Source organism: Trachemys scripta, chromosome 8 (assembly GCF_013100865.1).
Source record: "Trachemys scripta elegans isolate TJP31775 chromosome 8, CAS_Tse_1.0, whole genome shotgun sequence".
NCBI classification, from domain to species: Eukaryota; Metazoa; Chordata; order Testudines; family Emydidae; genus Trachemys; species Trachemys scripta.
Genome location: NC_048305.1, coordinates 7080016 through 7102103, shown reverse-complemented (window position 1 = coordinate 7102103; position 22088 = coordinate 7080016). Strand labels below are relative to the sequence as shown.

The window sequence follows — 22088 nt, the reverse complement described above, 5'->3', positions numbered from 1 at the left end:
TTAAAGGTAAAAAAAACAAACAAAAAAACCACCATTACAACAAGACAGGAGTTCACCCTGTCAGTGTATAGAACCAAAGGATTGTCAATGTAACAGAGGAGTGAGGTCCTGTGGATCCTTTCACTCAGGAGACACCTGGAGGAACCCAGTGTTCTCATGAAAAACTAGATCCTGGGGCTTGTGAAGCCAGCCAGCTCTGCAACTGCCAGACCTTGGGGCGGGGGAAGGGGATGTACTTTATTAGATAGGGAAGGTAACTATTAAGTGTAGACAGCGTTTTGCATTTTATGATTTTGTTTTGTATTGTAACCATTTGTTGCCACCACTCATTTCTAGTTAAATCTTTAGTCTTTCTTAAATAAATCTACTTTTGTTTTATTATAAGGGCTCACCAGTGCTGTGTGATTTACAGCAGTAGTTCTCAACCTTTCCAAACTACTGTACCCCTTGCATACCCCCAAGTTACACCTCACTTAAAAACTACTTGCTTACAAAAACAGTCATAGAAATACAGATGTGTCGCACCACACTATTACTGAAAAATTGCTTACTCTCTCATTTTTACCATATAATTATTTATATTCCAGTTGATTTATTTTATACTGTACATGCATTTCAGTATAGAGTATAAAGAGCAGCATAAACAAGTCATTGTCTGTATGAAATTTTAGTTTGTACTGACTTCACTAGTGCATTTTATGAACCCTGTTATAAAACTAAGCAAATATCTAGATGAGTTGATGTACCTCCCACCCCCCCGGAAGACCTCTGTGTACCCCTGGTTGAGAACCACTGGTTTACAGGAGTGGTGGTTTAAGGTAAAACTAGTAAACTGGGGCACACTGCTCTTCCAGGGGCAGAGGATCTGGAATTTCTGTAAGTTGCCAGTTAAAGGGGCTGGATATCTCAGTGGAACACTTCAAAGGGACTTAGGGAGAGGGGTGCATCTATTGTTAGCCTGCAAGATGAAAACAGGACTGGCCTCGCCTACAGGAGAATGCCCAAGCAAGAGCCTGAGAAAGGCTGGTAGTGTTAAGGAGCTGACACCCAACCAGCCAGGCAAGACTCCCTCATGATGGAGGCAGGGGGTAATGACGTGATTCACAGTCCTGGGTACCCCAAGAATCACCTTGATTTTTTAGTACAGCTTTTGATCTCTCACATCTACTGGTTCCTTCCCTGAAAATCCAGTAGGACAGTATTCCTGTCAAAGAAGGAAATTAGTTTGGTTTGACATGATTTGTTTTTGCAAATCCATACTGGATATTCCTTATAACCCTATTTCCTCTAGGTGCTTACAAACTGATTGTTTAATAATCTGTTCCACTATCTTTCCAGGTATTGAAGTTAAGCTGACTGGACTACTGTTCCCTGGGTTTTCTTTGTTCCCCTTTTTAACTATAGGTACTGTGTTTGCCTTTTTCCAGTCCTTTGAGACCTTACCCAACTTCAATGAGTTCTCAAAAATAACTGCTAACAGTTGCGAGATTGCTTCAGTTAGTTCTTCAAGTACCCTAGAATGAATTTTATCAGGTCCTGCTGAAGTGCATACATCTAAATATTCTTTAAACCTGTTTTCCTTATTTTGGCTTGCATTCCTTCCCCCTTGTTATTACTGTTAATTGAGTTGAGTATCTAGTCACCATTAACCTTTCTAAAAAAAGAACAGGAGTACTTATGGCACCTTAGAGACTAACAAATTTATTAGAGCATAAGCTTTCGTGGGCTACTGCCCAGTTCTTCGGATGCATATGCTGTTCTTTTTGTGGACACAGACTAACACGGCTGCTACTCTGAAACCTGTCATTAACCTTTCTAGTGAACCTGAAACAAAATAGGCATTAAATACCACAGCCTTCTTCAGGTCACCAGTTATTAGCTCTCCTTCCCTACTAAGTAGAGGACCTATACTTTCCTTTGTCTGTCTCTTGTTCTTAATGTATTTAAAGAACCTCTTATTACCGTTTATGGTCCCTGATACATTTAACTCATTTTATGCCTTAGTCTTTCTGATTTTGCCCGTACATGCTATTCTTTTGTACTCCATAGCAATTTGTCCAAGTTTGCTCCATAATAGCAATGTATCATACTGTATGACTGCACTGCTACCTGTAAAGACTAAAAGATTTATATATCAAGGCTGTGGGATCAGTAATATTTTACTGTATTTCTCTTGGGTGTTCTGAGCTTTGCTTTAGAGACTTGAAAATTAGGTTTTATTTGGTACTGGGTTTGCATGCAAAGGTGCTTAGCTTAGCTTTAAAAGATGCCTATTTGCCCTGTGTTGGTATTTTGTTGTAATAAATCTATATGTATTGTTAAAAATACAGGAACTAATCAAAATAAATGCTCCAAAAATAGACATTTTATCTTTCAAAAATATCCAAGTGATTCCACCCCCGGTTGGAAGTTACCTCCTCACCCCAGGATCTGAAGTGGCACCCCTATGGGAAATGGGACAATATTTTAATAAAGTTACATAACTACATACACGATGCCTACAACCTGAGATATACAGCATGAATAAACCTACACTTTTTATTTTGACCCAAACCCTGTATTTTTGGCACAAGCATTCCTAGGTTGGTGTTGGGACCCACACCAGGCTGAGATCATGCATATGGCCCACAGGAGCACTGCATCCTGGGCAGCTGCTGTTTTCCTTGCTGTGCTTCCCTGGCAAAACAGTATATGCTGCTAACTGGTAAGCAATAGGAACAAGACCCACTGATCCATATTAACATGTGGAATTGGGACAACATTGGTGTGTAGCATCTATTTTGCCAAATATGTCAAACAACTATTTGAGTAAGGCACTTATAACTTGTTTCAGGGTAGCAGCCGTGTTAGTCTGTATCCTCAAAAAAAACAGGAGTACTTGTGGCACCTTAGAGACTAACAAATTTATTAGAGTCTCTAAGGTGCCACAAGTACTCCTGGTTTTTTTTTTTTATAACTTGTTGTCATCCCACTAAGAGTCTACAAAACTGTCAGACACATGAAAAGAATTCAAGTACTGCTGACCCTAAGGAAGGGGAAAGCTGGAAGAGTGAAGGAATGGAGCTTAAATATCCAATTAGTGCAGAGATTTCCATCCGCTCCCAAAAGATGGAGCAAGGAATATGACCGTTGACAGTGTAGGCAAGGGAAGAGTTAATGAGATTTGAGATCACTGTTTGGTTACAAAGAGACAGGTCTAAAAGACCTCAAGATTCAGAGATAAGATAGCTCAAGCAAAAAGCTATCTTAAATCTTCCTACCATCTGAGAGAGTCTGGCTATATTAGTCTTCTTGCCTCTCCTCTCTGTTTTAGTCACAACAAACAGAAATCTTACTATCTTGTTACAACAAGTATCCCACTTCACTAGGGCCACTGGAAGTCAGAAATCATTTGCATCATCTGGAAGTAAATACTTTGGGCTTGGCAACTGTTACAAACCTCACATCAACTTTGGTCTCTGCCTTTGGAGCTTAAGTCTTTAGGAGAAATGCATGAGCAGAGAAGTGGTGATGGCTCACAAAAGAAAACAAAGGTAAAAAAAGTTTTGCTGGAACAAAGCAAAAGACATTTACAATCAACAAAAGTAATGAACACATGAGTTGGGTAATTTCCTTTGTATAAGGTTCTGCTCCACTCTCAAAATGAGATGTTCAGGTGACTGTATGGCTCCCTCAGGAAAGTCTTTTTTTTTTTTTTTAAACTACACCTCTACTCTGATAGAACGCGACCTGATATAACATGAATTCGGACATAACACGGTAAAGCAGCAGGGAGCCCCGGGCCCTTTAAAGCGCCACCCGAGCCCCGCTGCTTTACCATGTTATATCCGAACTCGTGTTGAGCCTCGGGCCCTTTAAATCGGGCTTTGACAGATGGGCTCAGGCAGTGATTTAAAGGGCCAGAGGCCCTGGCCGCTGCGGGGAGCCCCGGGCCTTTTAAATCCCCACCCAAGCCTCACTGCCAGAGCTCTCGCGGGGATTTAAAGGGCCCAGGGCTCCCCACAGCAGCTGGAGCACCGGGCCCTTAAATGACCGCTGGGGAAGCCGGTCCAGTCCGGCACAGCATACCGGCTCTTGCCGGTACGCCGTACCGGACCGAACCCGATATAACGCGGTCTCACCTGTAAGATGGTGAGATTTTTTGGCTCCCGAGGACCGCGTTGTATCGGGGTAGAGGTGCATATTCAGTTCCCTAGAATATCAATCCTATTCACACTGAGGTTGGTAAGATACAAAATGATAATTTGGAAACTCCAAATTCCACAAGCATTCCCCCAGTATGTTCAAAAAAACCATAGTGGAATAATTTTTAGGGGAAGTTTTCAAAGGAGATGCAACTATCGAAAGTGGCCTTTTTGGGGTGAGCTGAAGGATGAAGAATCCCAAGTGAATAGACATTCTTTTGGGAAAATGAAAGTAAATGCAAAGTTTGTCCAACTGTAAAATTTGCTAAAGGGATTCTTTCAGCAAGGGAAAAAACCTAAGGGTAAAAGCTCCAGTGATCCTAAAATAATTTTCTAGCAATGCCAAATTTTTACATGTGATCTGCCCTAGAAGTGTGCAAATCTTCAGAGATCCAGATCATTAATATATCAAATCGTGAAAGAATTCCAGATTATGTTTACAAAACAGTAGGTATGTCCTGTTTAGTCTTGCATCACAATGGTGTGGTGGCCTTATTAGTCTGTACCACCAGGAATGGTGAAGTCCTTGTAAGATGTCACTAAAAGAAGCCTGTAGGCTGGGATTTTGGAGTTTAACTCTCTTAGGCTCGTTTGAAAACCCCAGCCTTCAAAATTCCACTACAAGTCCCATTACTATAAAAATTCTTCACTCTCAGATGTTTTCTATAAAGTTACAGCTCTTCTCTTATACATGGTTTTGTTTTCTGCCTCTCCACTAAGCAATAGCACTAAGATTTGAAACAAAAATGATAGCTCTAAGATCCCAAAAAAGGGAAAGAAAAAAAAGTTACTCAGTGGATAAGAGTATTCCTCTGGAGTTAAAAAAAACAAAAACAGTTCCAGATGTATTCATTGTATTTCACTATATTGTGTACTTGCTCATATTTGCAAAGAACAAATGGTACAAACACTTAAGAAGTAGCTGTATACTGTCAACAGCAGGGCTTTGGAGCGGAGCCCGGAGCAGCTCCAGAACAGTGGAGCTTCAGGTTTTAGCCTGGAGCTGGAGCGGAGCCGGAGCACAGCTCCAAAGCCCTGGTTAACAGTGCCTTAAAAATAGTTTATATGGCAGAAAAATATCCAGAGGGCAAAGGGGACAAAAAGGAAACAGACTTCATACTATTTACCTTGATGAGTCATAGTGACAGGTTCCTCACTGGATATATTGTTGTAAATGACCACAGCTGTGGCATTATGTGAAGCTGCTCGCAATATTTTCTCTCTAAATGTACAGTTTCCTCGTTGCAGCAAGGCAATCCACTGCTTGGTATTCGGAGGAACATGGAAACGTGTTCGAGGATCACAGCCCAGACGATCCACCACTAAAAAAGGAGAAATTTATACATCAGGGATTTGTTCAAACTGGCAAAAAGGTTAGAAGGAAAACAAAAAAACATTTGCCAAAGAATTCAGTTGTCTTATACTTGATAGTTATTACTCTCTGGCAACCAAAGCCTAAAACAAGTTGCATGCTTAAAGAGAAAGTCCCTTTCAAAAAATATTTTTAAAACCTCATACTCATTAGGAGCTGTGAAAACATACGCCTGAGAATTAATTTAGTGACCACAAAGATATTTAACTCCACAATGAAATAATATTTGAATCAATACTTGCTCAGGGGGAAAGACAACATTAAAATATGGTTTGTGTGCCACAGGCGTTACCAAGCATCTGTTTCTCAGCCACACAGGGTTTTCTCCCTTTTATTCCAGTTATAAATATCATTCCAGTGTTAAGTATGGCTAAACAAAGGAGGATGTGAAAACAAGCTTTTAAACTAGTTCGGTCAAGTACAGACTAGTGCTAATAATTGTCACTGGTCTATCTTAAGACTATTTTGGTGCAACTAATTAACCAACTTAACAGGTTTCTACTACAGTATTAATATATTGTCAGAATAAAAAATCATCAGTTATACTTCTTAATTTCAACACCCAGGGCCGGCACTTCCATTTAGGCAACCTAGGCGGTCGCCTAGGGCACTAGGATTTGGGGGGGCGGCATTTTGCCGCCCTCAGAGGCGGGGGGTCCTTCCACGCTCCAGGTTTTCGGCGGCAATTCTGCGGCGGGTCCTTCATTCGCTCCGGGACCCGCCGCCGCCGAAGTGCCCCGAAGACCAGGAGCGCGGAAGGACACCCCCGCCGCAGAATTGCCGATGATGACCGGGAGCGCGGAAGGACCCCTGCCTAGGGCGCCCAAAACCCTGGTGCCGCTCCTGTCAACACCTCTGTCAGAGCCTTCCTGTAGTACCCCTCACCCATCCTATAGTGAAAATGCAAGTGTCATACAATTTCTCCTGGGACACAGAGAAACCAACCCACCAAACGAAAGGGACAAAAATCAAGGTACAATACATCACTTGTGGTACAACAGCTGACACCAATGAAAGATGATTCTGTTTGCATGTGGCTGGAAACTTACTGCTTAGACAGAGAACCTAATGCTTGCCTCATTCAAGAAATTGTAGCATTATTAAATAGTAACTTACAAGAGAGCAAAGTGGTAACATCTATGACTCTTTTTTAAATACTAATGTTACGCCCTTCAACTGCCAAAAAGTAAAAATATCACTAGCTACCAATAAGGTTAAAACCAATAGTAGTTTTGTGTAAACACAGTAAGGGTTCTGAAAGCTTTTCAGATAACACTTTATAAAAAAAATTTAAGTCAAGTATGCTATAACTTTGTGCCCTTTAAAAAAAGTAATAAAATGTGCTTCTCCATGGCAACCTGCATTTTCTGGACAAGTCTATTTGTGACATTTACTACAACACCATCCAGCCTACTACATGTAACAAAGAATCCAAACGGAAGGCCTTTGTAAGCATTGTCCAGCTATGCTGGAAGGACAGCAGACACTGGATATGCTTCAATTACGCTGAAACTTTATTTCTACATGACTAGGAGAATCTGGCAGATTAAATTGTTCAGTGCAGGTAATTCCATACTCATCTACATATACCCAGGGGGCTACTGGCAGCCCTCCTCCTTACCCATCCTGGGCCCAGCCAACTCACTACTGGGACCTCATTATCCCCTCAAATGAGTGTTAAGAGGGTAAAGAAGGGGGGCTGCCTCCCTGCCATGCCAGTCATAAGAGCCCCAACCTCCCCACCCCACACGTCCACTCCTTTAAAGAATACCTCCTTTAAATCCTTTCCCAATCCATTTTATCTGATCACCATATCCATTCCCTATGAAGTACCTGTATTGGACATTCGCCCCAAGCTTACACAATCACAGCCTAACTCCTGTCCTTTTTGTTCTTTGTCCCCCATTAAGCCCTCGACCTGCTATGGGGAAGGCAAACAAATCCACCTTGTCTTGGCCAATCTGGTGGTAAGGGAAAAGATCCTTCCTAGCCCCCCAAGAAAGCAGAGACTAGCATAATGCTCACAGCTGATCATGATGAAACCTGGCATTTCAACTACTTCCATGGGTGGGGAAATGGGTGCTGCTTAGCATGATCCAGGTGAAAAGAGGGCTTTTACTGCATAGACGTGGGCATAAACAGTTCCCTTCTCTTCTGGTCACCTAGCGTCCCCACACTGACCTGGTATGAAGCTGTCTCCACACAGCAGGTAACTCTCTAGTTGCCATTAAAGGGGCAACACAACCTTCAACAAGCCAGACAAAAGTCCCCGTTGTTTAACATGCAGTGAGGTGACATTCTCCAAGAGCAGGAGAATGTGACAAATGGGGCTTTCAAATGGTTAAAAGATCTCTTCTGAAATTTTAAAGATCACAATCCATCCTCATTTCATTTGGGTGGATGAACCTGTATTAGGGACATCTTTACAAAAAATTGTTTTATCACTTGCCTGGGACAAGTAATTTGACAGGAAATTAAGTTTTTCCATCAACATTGTAAGAATTAGTTAAGTAAGTTATATACATCTTCATGGTGGTTCTGCAATGTTAGATTAGAATACTTCAGGAATTGTTATAAAAGCTCCTTAGCAGAATTCTTAAATCTGAATTTCATTTCTTTTCTGAACTCTGTATGTAACAAAACTCTGAAATCTAGAAGTTTGAAACTGGAATCTCTTGCTTTAAAATCAGGTGTTTTCTTCCATTACATTGACACACAACCCCTCTATTTTAAGATTTATGGTAACCATTAATCACTGACACTGAGTCACAAAAAAGTATTTTAGGAGCACTGATATTGTATCAAGTTACCGATAACCATAAGAGTACTTTGTGTATTTCGTGTGTTTTTATTTAAAAGTACAATAAACCAGTTACAAAAGCGAAAGTAGCACATGTATTTGTTTTAAAAATCCCTCAAATTACATTGCACTCTGCAAAAGGGACAAAAGTATGTCAAGCTTTGGACATAACCTTGACTATCTCCATTTAGATAAAGCTGTTTGCTATTTAATAAATACTTCCCACTTGTTCAGAGCAGTAGTCTAAGAACTGGAAAAAGCAGAATATCATGAGCAGGGCAATAAAACATTCAAATTCCCAGGGTCAAAGGCATATATATTTTTCTTCAGCAAAATCAGATTCCAATAACTGTGGTGTGGCATACACGCATGCAAAGATGAAGTTCAATGTAAAACCAGAATTTCACACAAACTCCTTGGCTTAACAATGAGAACTCACAGGATACTTTACTCTAATTTCCTATTTTTAACTTAACTACTGCAGCTCAAAGCAGAAGCTATATCCAATATTATTAAGTTTGCATTTTCTTTTAAAAGCAAATGCATGCAAATTTTATCCTGGGATAATAGTTTAATCAGATTATGAGATTACTTTTTTCATTGCAATCATTATCACTGCTAAGAAGTGTTGTGGTCAAAGACACCCACGCAATGATTTTAGTTCAAAGACTCAAGCCTGAGGCCAGTCTATTGACATACATACCAGTGCACTGGGGTGCAGTCCGAAGACTGACACACCGAGGACTGCTCGCAGGCAGGTTTTTATTTCATTAAACCGCAAGCAAAGTACAAACAATACATCATGAGTTAAGAAATTAGGGTCGGGGTCATTCCCCTCCCCACCCATGGTACCTTCCTCATTATTTTCCGAGAATTGGGTGTTTATTTGGGTAGAGGGGCGCTTGGTGATTTTTCCCCAGGGGTGGTACTTGGCACCAGTTTGGGTACATTTCTCAAGACACGTTATTTTCTGGGGGGGGGGGGGGGGTTTCCATAGGACACCTAAAGAAGATCTATGATTGGCTAATTTAGCAGATAGCTGGAATCACGGAGTGGGTCACAGATCACCCAAAGGAGAAGCTGCATGAGTTAAGAAATTGCATTTAGCTAAAATTACCTATTGCTTCACACAAGTGGTTATTATATTTCATCAGCCATGAACATATTTCATTAGTGCTGCTGCTGGGGCTTTTTATTCTTTCCCTCCTTGCCCTCCCCCCCTGGTCATGACCCTTGACCGAGTTTGGCAGGGAATTGTGCAGTTTAGTCTAGTTCAGGCCCTGGCCTGTACTGCTTTCTGTTGAAGGGCAGTCAGCATAACAGATCTCTGTTGGAGGGTTTATTTCAGGGCCTTCAGATTCACAGCTCTGGCTATTAAAAAGAAGGCCCCCCTGCTCTATTTCCCCACAGCAGTATTGGGAGCAAAGATGGGCAATATGCATGAGGCAAGACAAAGTAATTATGTTAGGAAACAAAGACATCAGAAGATTAACATTAAATAGGTGGGGTAAGAAAGTTTGACAATTGCTCCATCTTTAATACATCCCATTGTAACTAGATACTGTAGCATCTAGGATGTTAAGATCTCCCAGTGCTGCCAGGCCCACTGAACTTCCAGAATGGAAGCCTAAAAGTTTTCTTACTACAATAAGTTTCATAGTTAGACCCTCATTCCAGAATTTTGAAACTGTGTGAAAATTGTAGCCATACATCTTTTACATTAAGTCAAATCACTATCCCTTCACACCTCACTCAAATTTAGCAAAAAAGGCATTATAAACCTTAAACTATTTTATAATGGAATAGAACTAGTACCTACAGCAATAGAAAATACTATTTGTTGTTAGTTACCACTTCAGGGCTAGTTTTATCTTTTGTTGTTTTATTTTTTTGTTAAGAAAAAAAGTCACAAAACGATTTGATTTGTACGTCGCTTTATTAATGGTTTGATGGGATCACTGTATTTTGTTATTCCCTCAGTAATTATAGAATGTTCAGAAAGGAAATTCAGCCACCATATGAGCAACTTAGCTTTGCGGTGCCCCCCCGTGGTGCGGGGCCCTTAGCAGTTGCCCTGCTTGATACCCTTAGTGCCGGCCCTGGCTTTCAGATGCAGAAAACCAGCTGTTGTGGCACAGGTGGGCTGTGGAGTTTTTATAGCATGTTGGGGAAGGGGTTCAGAAGGGAAAAGGTTGAGAACCCCTGGTTTAAATGAATTATCACTCAAAGTTGTGCATTAATATGCCTAGTAAGGAATTTATTTGTCAAAAAATATGTCCTGAATCTCTTTATTGTTACAAACTCGCTGACAGGTATTTTAAAATATGCAGAATTTATAATTTTTTGGTGCATAATTCCCCCAGGAGTAAGTCATGCAGCATACTGGAGCTATGTAAAAGAGAAAGAAAAGGATCTCTCTGACACACTAGAAGTTTCTGACTAAGCTTTATGAAGAGAGGGACTACTGGGACTTGTTTGAGAGAAAAATATTCCCCAAACATTTTAGTTTTGTTTTAAAGTACTACATTGAAAGAATTAGAATGACTAACTCATTAAGTGATAAGGTTATCTTTGTTAAACTTCCTAAAGAGCAAAAGGAAACATGGAGTATGCAGTAATGTTTGGTCTCAAATCAGAATGAAAACTGAAATGGACACAGATTTAGTCACATTGATGACATGTTCAAATAAGAGCAAAGGTTAGTGCACATTTCCATCATCATCCTCTTCCAGCTGCAGAAAGTTTTAATGGGATGTAGCATAAAATACATCATCCATTGTAACTACCACAAAAAAAGTCTTTCTACAGTAAGAAATGCAAGTATACTAATCCAGTAAAGGTATGTTTGTCAGCATGCTTAATAGATATGGCTACAATTATTTCACGGAGGTCACTGAAGTCACAGAATCTGTGACTTCTGGAGACCTCTGACATTTTCTGCCCTGGAGCTGGAGTTGTCAGCAGGCAGCCCTGCAGCTCTCAGACGCTGCTGGCAGGCCCCCACCATCTCCTAGCAGCAGGGGGACCCCAGAGCTCCCACTTAGCTGTGGGCAGCCCAGCTGCGGCAGGTGGCAAACCCCTCCCTGCAGCAGCGCAGCCGTGGCAGACGGCGGGGATCCCCTGGAACTCCCACTCTCCACAGGGCTCCCTGCAGCAGCCCAGTTGCAGCGGGTGGAACCCTTGCGGCAGCCCAGCTACAGCCTCGGCGGGGACCTCAGAGCTCCCCACCACTGCGGGGGGTGAGGGGACCCCAAAACTCCCAGCCACTGGGAAGCTGGACCCTATCCACTCCCCATTTTGTTAGGTATATTTTTAGTAAAAATCATGAACAGGTCACAGACTTCCGTGAATTTTTGTTTATTGCCATGACCTGTCCATGATTTTTTTACTGAAAATATCTGTGACAAAAATCTGAGCCTTATTAATAGGTCATGATTTTACGTATACAACATAAAAAATTCACTTTTCAAAGTAGTTCTCTAATTTAGAGAGTGGTCTGATACCTTTGAGCACTTAAGGCGAAATAAAATAGAAATTAAGAGCTAAAAATGGAGTAACTAGAATAATAAAAGGTCTGGCATTATGGTGGAGTTAAGAAATATCCCAGTTTCATAAAAAGGAAATTATGTAGGCGTTTCAGTATGTTTGTATCACTTACAATTTTTAAACAATGTTTAGTTACGACAGGAGTAGGCAACCTATGGCATGCATGCCAAAGGCGGCACGCGAGCTGATTTTCAGTGGTACTTACACTGCCCGGGTCCTGGCCACTGATCCAGGGGGCTCTGCATTTTAATTTAATTTTAAATGAAGTTTCTTAAACTTTTTAAAAAAGTTATTTACTTTACATACAACAACAGTTTAGTTATATATATATTATAGACTTATAGAAAGAGACCTTCTAAAAATGTTAAAATGTATGACTGGCACACGAAACCTTAAATTAGAGTGAATAAATGAAGACTCAGCACACCACTTCTGAAAGGTTGCTGACCCCTGAGCTACGATCACTAGCAGTGAAAGACGACTATATAGTTTGCTGTTCATGTACAGAACAAAAAGATTTTCTAGTTTTTTCCCTATTTTCACACTGAATAGGAAATAGGAGGCAGCTGTGTGTTCATTCACAAATGAGCCAAACTATAAGGTCTTGAATTCATCTAAAGGCAGTACTGATTTATTTAATGTCAAACAATATTACGTGGACTTGATGCAGTGTCCTTAAGAAATGTAGACAGCTCTACTTTTTCCAAAAATAAAGAGCACGTTAGAAACCCAATTGCGTAAACCAGTGCTTCTGAGACATTCTAGACTTTGTACTTCAGCAACACAGAAATCTGGAGAAGCAGGGGAAAAATACAAAAGTTTCCAGAACTGAGAACCTAAGGTATGACAGCACAATAAACACAGCAGTCCATGTGAGGGACAACTAAGTACTACAAAAAGCTGTTGTAGCATTTCTCGCTAGAAGCTTGGAATAAACTGCTGTAACTTATTGATTCAGTTAGGTGGCCTTACTACAGAAGAGGCAACAAGCCTGACAAAAGTTTTTATGGCCAATATTGGAAACATTTAAGTCAGATATCTGAGACAGTACTTCAGGCATGTCAATTGTAATAAATCTGACAAAAGCTCTGATCAAGTAGAGAGGATATAATCATCCACATCAGATCCAGCTGTGTTGGTAAGGACAGTAGATTGAGTGAAAGCCTTTACCAATCCCTACTAAGCAACTGTGGGAAGATTATAGCCAAATTCTCTATTAAAGGGAGCCTGAAGAAAAAAAAGACCTAAAACCAGCAGAAAACAAACTCCACTTGTAGGAGTTTAACCAGAAACTTGATTTGCTTAAACGCTACTTATGACAATATATACCCTACAAATATTAGACAAGTATAATCTCTAGCAGAAAATTAATTTTGAAGTCATGAAACCCAGAGGTACAAAAATATCCAAAATACAAGAGGAGGGAGACAAAATGTAGCATAGCACTCCTGTAAGAAGCACTTAATGACCAAAACCAGAAATTACAAGTGGCAAAAATAAAAAAAAAAATAAAAAAAAACTATACTAAAGTGCACAGTCTCCTGTAGCAGTCAAAACATATTAAGGAATAGTGTTCAAACTGATCATGAGCCGACAGTGTCTGAAAAATTTTAGAAATTAGTATTATCAAATTTTATTATAGGTATATCCTTGTTTGAGATACCACTAGTCATTATAACATCTTTAAATTTACCATCCTATGTACGTAGCATAAGTTCCATAAAGTCTGTTATTGCTGACAACTACACAGTGTACAGGGAACACTAATGGAGAGTCAGTACTTTTTAGTGGTTTTTTGTTTTATTATAGTTTTTAATACACTCCAGAGGATCTCACTCTTACAGTGAATCACTCCCCCTTCTTATAGAATTTATAAAATATCTACTATACACCAGTGCTGAGCATATCTATCAGCACTGTAAGGGACAGATAACCGAACAAAGTCAGCAAGTTTAATTGTCAATAGTTGTCCATTATCATCCGTCATCTATGCTCAGTTATTCAGATGCCATTTGGAATGTACAATATTTTTCACAAGCCTAGGACTTGAATATATCAGCTGGATGGTCTCCATGACATAATGAAAAGCAATTTAAGAGTAATTTAAATGATTGCTAATACAAATCACTTACATATGAAGAGATCTGATCAGAAGTCATTTATGTCATTTCATTATTGTAGAAAAAAAAGTATCAATAAACAGACAGCCATTTTTGTACTTTTCACTATAGATGCAAGTGCAATGATGTGGGCTAACTCAAAGTGATCTGTTACCAGCATACAGGTCCATCTTAGGACTGGCACAATCAGTATTTGGCCCATATCCCCTTCCCTATATTTGCTGCTGTACTGTGAACTTGTTGGGTGATGCAGTTTGGACATCCTTCTCACAGATTATAGCAAAGTCAATTTAGCAAACTACCATTTTCATAACTAATGGGATCTAATGTTTAGCAAAATAAAACATCTCTCCTCTTCTGTTTCAATTAATCTGCATATAACAAGTCTATTGAGTGAAGTGATCGTCAGTCACTGGCACAAAGGGGTGCATCCCTCTCCATAAGCAATTTCCATAGCCAAAAATAAGGATCTTGACTACCTCATTAAGGAAGTAACACTTAGTTCAAGAAAGTAACTATGGGCACTACTGTCTCCTTATGCAGAACATAATAAAAACAAAACTTCCTTCAACATAAAGATCAATTCTGATCCAAGATCACAACAGAAAATACTCTACCCAAGGAATGGCCAGTCTGAACTTACCTGAAAAGTCCTTTTGTTCAAATAGGAAGTACAGATAAGAAATATTCCTTTTCATCGTCTAAGGTCTACATCGGTTATAATGGTCTTTTATTAGCAATGTGAACCCAGTTGAAGGCAGATATATTACAATTATGTACACACTTTTACATGCACACAAGGTCACAGTACAGCTCCTCTCAAAAGGAAGATCAGATGACATTTCGATGTCCTAGTTACAGAATTGGAGAATGTGTGAAAAGACAACTACATGGCCACCACCTTCAAGTTCCCCTAACCTTGGCTAATTCTGATGAAATGATGCCTTGATCCTATGATGGGATCCCCAGGTGCAACCAGGGATTGGGGTACTGCTGAGCCCTTTGTCTCACCAACCTGGGCTCCCTCTCACATTGTGATGCTGTGACAAGCTGCAAACCACTCCAAGTACTGCACTTACACAGCCATCCACAGGCAGGGACACACCCAGCTGAGTTACGTGAATACTTTCACCAGCCACTCATGAATCAACAATAGACAGGCTCCAGCCAATTCCCCACAGCTCCCCGGCCTAGGACCTCAGGGTTGTACTGTCCTGCCCTGGTCAGAAGCCTGACCAGTGTAAATTTACTACCCAGTCCGCCCCTCCCTCAATGTCGAGAGGGCATGCACCAGTTTTTGTTCCTGAGCAGATTCCTCAAGTACTTCAAGCAAAACACAGTTTTAGACATAAAAATAGGTTTATTAACTACGGAAAGATAGATTTAAAGTGATTATAAGTAATAAGCATGCACAGCAAAGTTGATTTCCTAAGAAATAAAAGTAAATCTGAGTTCTATAAACTAGACAGGATTTAAATCAAACAGTGTCTCATCCTGACGGTATAATTCCCAGCCTGTGTATTAAGGACTCTCCTTTTTAGCCTGGAACTACCTCCCCAGTTCACTGTTTGTCCTCCAGATGTGTCTCCAGGTTGTTGAGTTGGGGGGTGGAGGAATAAGGCCAAATGATGATGTCACTTCCCCTCCTTTATAGGTTCCTCCAACTTGCTGGAAAGATCTTTTGCTATGACATGAGTCAAGCAGTCACCATTGTCTATGTGCTTTCTCTGAGAGGTCTCCATTGTATACAGTTCCTGGGTTAGTCCTTGTGTGAATGATTCCCCTTAATGGGCCATTATCAGTGTCTGGCTGCACCATTTCTGTACCTGAAAGGCTGGTTGTGGGTGTTTCCAACATCACAACATATTTCAGTAACACACACAGCAAACTTCATAACTTCACATACAATGATAGCACATACAATCCAACAGGACATTAATATTAAACAGATCAAGACTTAAAATGATATCTCACAAGGCATACTTTGTACAAAATATATCAATTATATTGACAGTGGTGAATATGGGGGTGCCAGGGTGTTGCTTTGGGGTACAGAGTGTCACAAATCCCTAAACCACTGCTTGACCACATCATGAAATAAGTCATATTAGATGTCTTCCTTGAGACCAAACACATAGTGACCATATCAGATTATCCTCTTACAGTCAATTCTTCTCACATCAGGCAGCTAGTTCAAGCCTGTCTAGCTCTTGGTGCAAGATTGGCCCTTGTGACAACAGGCAGGTCACTTTGTAGTAGAAATATGAGTAGACCTACTTGCCATGTTGAATAGTTCTCCTCAACAAGTAGTGGTGGTGGAAGAGGCATAAGTGTGTTTTCCTTCCAATCTCTTAACCATTGGAGAAGTGGCTGCTGGCCAAGTTCATGAACCTCCTCCTGAAAAACTAGACACTAGTTAGACAGTGTGTGGTTGCAAGAAAAAGCTAACAGGTCCATTGCCTTGGTGTTGTAGGTCTTTGTTTTTCTTCCTAATGCCAAGCCTGACTCTGATGGTATTCAGCTTTCCCTTATTATGTATGGTGCATACGGGTAACAGGTTCGCTCTGCCCAAGACACGAACAGTTGTGTCTTTCTGGAAAGATGAAGACGTGATTATACTCCATTTTGTCTACATAGGCCACGGCAGAGATGTGGTCTGTCATTACAAGACTCTATGGAAAATGCACAAAAGGAATCTATGCTGTGAATCCATACTGGATGGCCCTGACCTCTAGCCAGTTTATGTTGTGCCTCTTCACTTCCTGGGATCAGGTCTCTGATCTTTGTCCTTCAGTGAGTACTCCACTCTCCTAGATTGGCATTGGTCATTATGAACGCTCCGTCTTCCTCACGTACAAGGAATCCTTTTGTAAGTCTGTCCTTCAATCACCAGAAGATGAAAATGGTAGCCAGTTTGGGGAGAGAGAGATTCATTACTAAACAAGACAGCAGAGTGTATGGAAAAGACAGAACCTCTGAAGAAGCCTTTTGTGGATTCAGGCCCATACTGGCATATCTATGCATGACATTCTTGAGAGAGAGAGAGACTGAGGTCTCTGAAGTTGTAGACTTCTCATGTGAGTGCCCTTAACTTACCTTGCCTCTCCTATGACACTAACACCTTATAGTGTAGGTGGTGTCTCAATTTTTAATCACAATCAATATTTGGCTCTTTAGATGCAGCACGAAGACACAATCCTCTAGAAACCAGGTTGCATGCTGGGTCTCCATTGTTGCTTTGTCTGTAAATGGGACCCTCATTAACAAGTTGTCCAGGAAGGGAGAGATAGGGGTCTTTTGCTGTCTGAGGGCTGCTGTTAGGAATGCAAGAACTTTTATGAAAGCTGTAGAAGCTGAACAACCTAGAAGAAAAAGGATTTTCTTTGAAAAGAAATACGTAGAGTCCTGCGTGGATAAACAAATGTGTATCCGCATCCAATCTGCGTGGATTTGCAGGGCTCTACACTGGGGGCTGGATTGAGACTCTGAGGCACCCCACACCTCTGTAGCCGGTCGGGGAGAGATGTGCTGGCAGTTGTGAGGAGCCACGGTGGACCCTCCACTTGCCCTGGGCAGGGTGCCCGAGCAGCCCACGGCCCCTGTCCCTGCCTCCCTGCCCAGTGTCCCTGTCCCTTAGCCCGCACACCCAGGGCAGGTGGAGATACAGGCTCCCCACAGCTCCTAGTGCAGCTCTCCCTGACCCGGCTCCGGATGGGGAAAGAGGTGGCTCAGAGCCGCAGCCCAGCTACAGTAGGAGCCAGCGGGGGCCACGGTGGACCCTCCACCTGCCCAGGGCATGGAACCCGAGCAACCCCCAGCTCCTGTCCCTGCCCGTCAGGCTCTCCGCCCAGGGCAGGTGGAGGATCCGCGCCATGGTTCCTCACAGCTGCCCACCCACTCTTACCATCAGAGCCTTGCGTGGATAGAAAATTTGTACCCGTATCCATGCTGGTATCCGCATAAATGGTCTACAGATATCCGCAACCCTGGAAGTGGATATCCGCTGATTTGCAGGGCTACAGAAATATGGATTTGTTAACATGAACAAGATCAAAACACAGGGCCATCAATGCCTGGCAGCTCTTCCAAAAGTTGTCCAACTAAGGATTAGTTAACATTCGAACATGCAGGCTTGTGCAGCAAAAATATAATAAGACTTATGCATTAGAATTTAGAGGCTAGAACTCCAGCTGGAAGAATTAATGGCAGAAAAGCAGCAGTCACCTTACCTCTTCCTATTTTAAAGAGGCAGTATCAGTTTTGTCATGTGTTTTAAAAACTGTTGACTAGGTCAGACTTTTAAAAAGCAGTGCTTGTATAAAATCTATCAGATTTTACATAAAAGAGCATTTTAGCTACAAAAGGTAATATTTTGGATTTAACTAAATATGATTAGGAGAAGCACTTTGAAATGAGAATTAATCTGGTTTCAAAGGACTCATTAGTTCATATGGAAAGAAAGGAAAATCACTGCAGTTTATGCAACTTTTTTGTAATACTTAATTTTTTTTCTTGGTGGCTCAATAGAAAAATTTAATTACCACTCAACTGTAAACCCCAGTACAGTTTTAGTCTAGCTATATCTCCTAATCCCTATTGTCTGACATGATTTAGGCTATATGCATCCATATCCATCTCTGCCTCAACACTTTCCTCACAATGCTCTCCCTGCTCTTGTTTGTTGGTTTAGTCAGTCACATATTGTCTAAATCTCAAGATTGTGAACAATCTGGGGCAGGCATTGTGTTTTATTTGTACACTCCTAGTACAGTGGAGCCCAAACAGGCTCCATAGGTGCTGTCGTAATAAAAAATAATAAAACAGTACTATGCAACAGTATGTGGTTGACTGGGATTTGCAAAAATAGCATATTCAACCCCTAGAAAAGGACATGCCTTATTTTGCTCAATAGTTTCTTTTTCACACAATTAAGGAACAAGTGTTCAGAAAAGTCTCACTTGTCTGCCTCCAATAGAAAATGGCTGAAAAGGTGTTCACATATTAAGTCAAGGAAATTGCAGGATGGGAGTACACCATTTCTAACACTGATGCTAAGCTTCGCTGGGAAAAACAAGTTACAAAAGCCAAATTCCTATGGTTTAGTTTCCTTGGTTTATTTTATAAGTGTTTAAAATCCCTGGATTGTACACATACACAAGTGATCACGGGTTAATATTGACCACAACAAGCTCCCAATTCCCAAGATTTTTCACTGTGAAAAAAAATATACTCCATAAACTACTTAGTTCCTTTTTAAAAAACATTTTCCAGAGAAAATTTCAAAGATAGAGCAAGCAATAAGAAGCCACTCTAAACACAGTAATGATCACTGGGATAATTACAAAAAGATCCATTAGAAAACTACATTGTCAGAGTCTTACAGATATTGAAATAAGTCAATTTTGCTGATTTAAAGTGACAGAATAATCTTTAAAATCGTATCTATAGTCCTAGAGAAGCTGGTAACAGACCTATAAAAGAATTCTTTCATCATCATTATTCAGCGCACAGATTACTTTATGACATCAGGTTTCCTCATCAGTACTTTTTTTATGATCATCTCTATATTTAGAAAGTACATATTCTCATGATAAAAATTAAGTATTTGGTTTTGAGTAATTAAAAAAACCTATAGTTTTTGGGGTAACCATAAAAGGACCCAAAACACATGTAAGTGGAGAACACAAGAACAGATGAGCTATTCAGCCTTTATATTATCACACTTACAAAGGTATACATACATTTATGCTGTATTTCCATTTTAGGGTAACTGTGATATAGCCATACCATTCAAGTTACACTAGCAATTTACATTCACAGAATCACTTGTGAATTACCATCTAATCAAGCAAAGTTTCTTTGGGTGGAATACAGCTTTTGAAACCAGATATCAAATTCACACAAGTTTTAGCAAGGCATAGGGAAATCAAATTGTCTTAATGTGCATACTAACAGGACAGAGTAATAAACTGGAAGTATTTCAGCTACATATGTGGACAGGAGAGAAGGGAAAAATGCACAAGTGTAAAAAAAATTGCAGCATGATGCAATCACATCTTTAACATCTGGGAAGACCACCACATAATTGCAGGGGACTAAAGCATCTTAAAAATTTGTTTTAATAGCATATAAAAATATTGAATAAACAAAGAGCCAAGTCATGAAAACTACCTAGTACCAGGAGGAGTCCCATTATGGCAGTTAAGTATCTTCAGGATTGGTCCTAATGCCACTATGTGTGAAAGTAATTTACTTCTCTATATGCAAAGAACAAGAGACTACAGTGCACTGAAGTAACATTTGCACACAAAGAGGGGCATTTCAGGTCCTCAACACAGAGATGCTCTCAGTATATGCATAAGCAAAGTCATTATGCTGAGCACCCAGGTTCACGGAAATTCCATGCAAGACAGTGATTGAGTGGGCTGCTACCAAGCCCTAACTTCACTATCAGTAAATCTGCCTATATAATATCACAAATACAAGGTCTTTTCTGCTCAGCCTAAGTGACAGGTAAAGAGTCGATGTATAGACAAGATTACAGTCCTAGTTCAGCAAAGGACTGCACTAGTTATTCTGGTTTAAGAGTTATTATTATCTTCTAAAACTCTTGCAGCAAGTTAAACAGACAAGGATAAAGGTATTAGGGCAACTGCTAGTAGCAGGATGGCATTAAGGCTCACTTATCAAATACAGCAATACAACCAACATAAAACAAAAAACCCTTTAAGACTATTTATAAGTGTGCAAACAGGTATGTTAGTTATAGCTTGTGAAATAAATATTTCAATTTTCTCTACACTAAATGAATTGTGCGATACTATTATTTTTACCTGTGGGAAAATGTGTCTTTGCACAAATAAAGCAAAATATGCAAGGTTTTAACAGAGCAGTATAAAGCACTTCATAAAAGAGATTAAAGGACGAGTGGAAGACAGTTAGGTCTACCTTTATAAGCTTCTCTTGACAAGCTGAAGGACAGAACTGAACTTGTTCAGCAAGTGATGACATATCAAACATTAATGATTACAGCATGTCAAAACCGCAATAATTCAGGTCTGCAATTTCATGATTCACCATGCTACCTAGCTGAAATTATTTGTCATGTGATACTTTTAAGGCTGTTCATGGACTTGCTAAGGTTTCATTTCGCTTTTCTCTTGTTATTCCAGTGAAAATACTATCATCCTTTGACGAATGCTTTCATTAACTCTTTGGAGATGACTATCGGAATAGAATGGAAAACACTGCTAGAATAGAATTAAGGATTGTTTCCTCAATAATTTTTATTGATCAAAGATGCAGCACTTCGCAGTAAAGGAAATCCAGATGTTAGACTCTTTCATATACTAAAAACAATATGTTAAAAAGATGAAAAACAATGTCTTATAGATGGTATTGTATCTCCTTACACTTCACCAAGACAGCATCTTAATTTCGTGTTAAGTTTTTTTGGGGGGAGGGCGGGGGGGGGTGAAGTGGGAGAGAACAGAGACTCAAAAAAAGAGGTCAACTACCACTGGAGGGCCTTTATTTGAATTCCAAATCCATCCGTCCCAAGTGCCCTTCGGGAACAATCATTCTATGGTTTTATTTTGACTATGATAAAAAAAAAAAGTGTTTTTCAGAATGTGTTATTCTAGCATGTTCTAAGTAATACTTCTAAAAACCTCTAGTGAAGCTCAAGGCTTCAACTAGACCAGCTAGCATGTGCTAAAATACAACTTGCCTTGACACTACAAAACATATTACCACATCAAAAAAAAAAAAAAAAAAAAGACGAAAAAATCCACTCATATTTTAGCCTAGTCAAGGCAAACCCTATAAGTGGCCTTCAGCATCAAAACAGAATATTGTGATGTTAGGATCTGTGACAGGTAATTATGACAATTCAAAAGATTTTTTCAAAATTCTTTAAAAAAAATGTACATTTTGGGTTCCCCCCCCAAAAAATACTACATATTAATTTCTGGGTTTACATTACAAGCAGTAGAAGATAAATTTTATATTCCTCTCTCTCTCTGCAGAAGTACAGCATTCAGAAAACCTGCTAGGAGCCAGATATG

At 40.2% G+C, this 22088-nt stretch overlaps 1 protein-coding gene across 1 annotated transcript in view; it reads right to left on the bottom strand.

Annotated features, from left to right (window-relative positions):
- Positions 1-22088, bottom strand: part of RNF130 (ring finger protein 130) — a 69229-nt gene that overhangs the window by 45651 nt on the left and 1490 nt on the right. The window contains exon 2 of the mRNA XM_034778887.1: positions 5312-5506. Within this exon, the coding sequence (XP_034634778.1) occupies positions 5312-5506 (195 nt within the window). The remainder of the gene's footprint in view (positions 1-5311; positions 5507-22088) is intronic.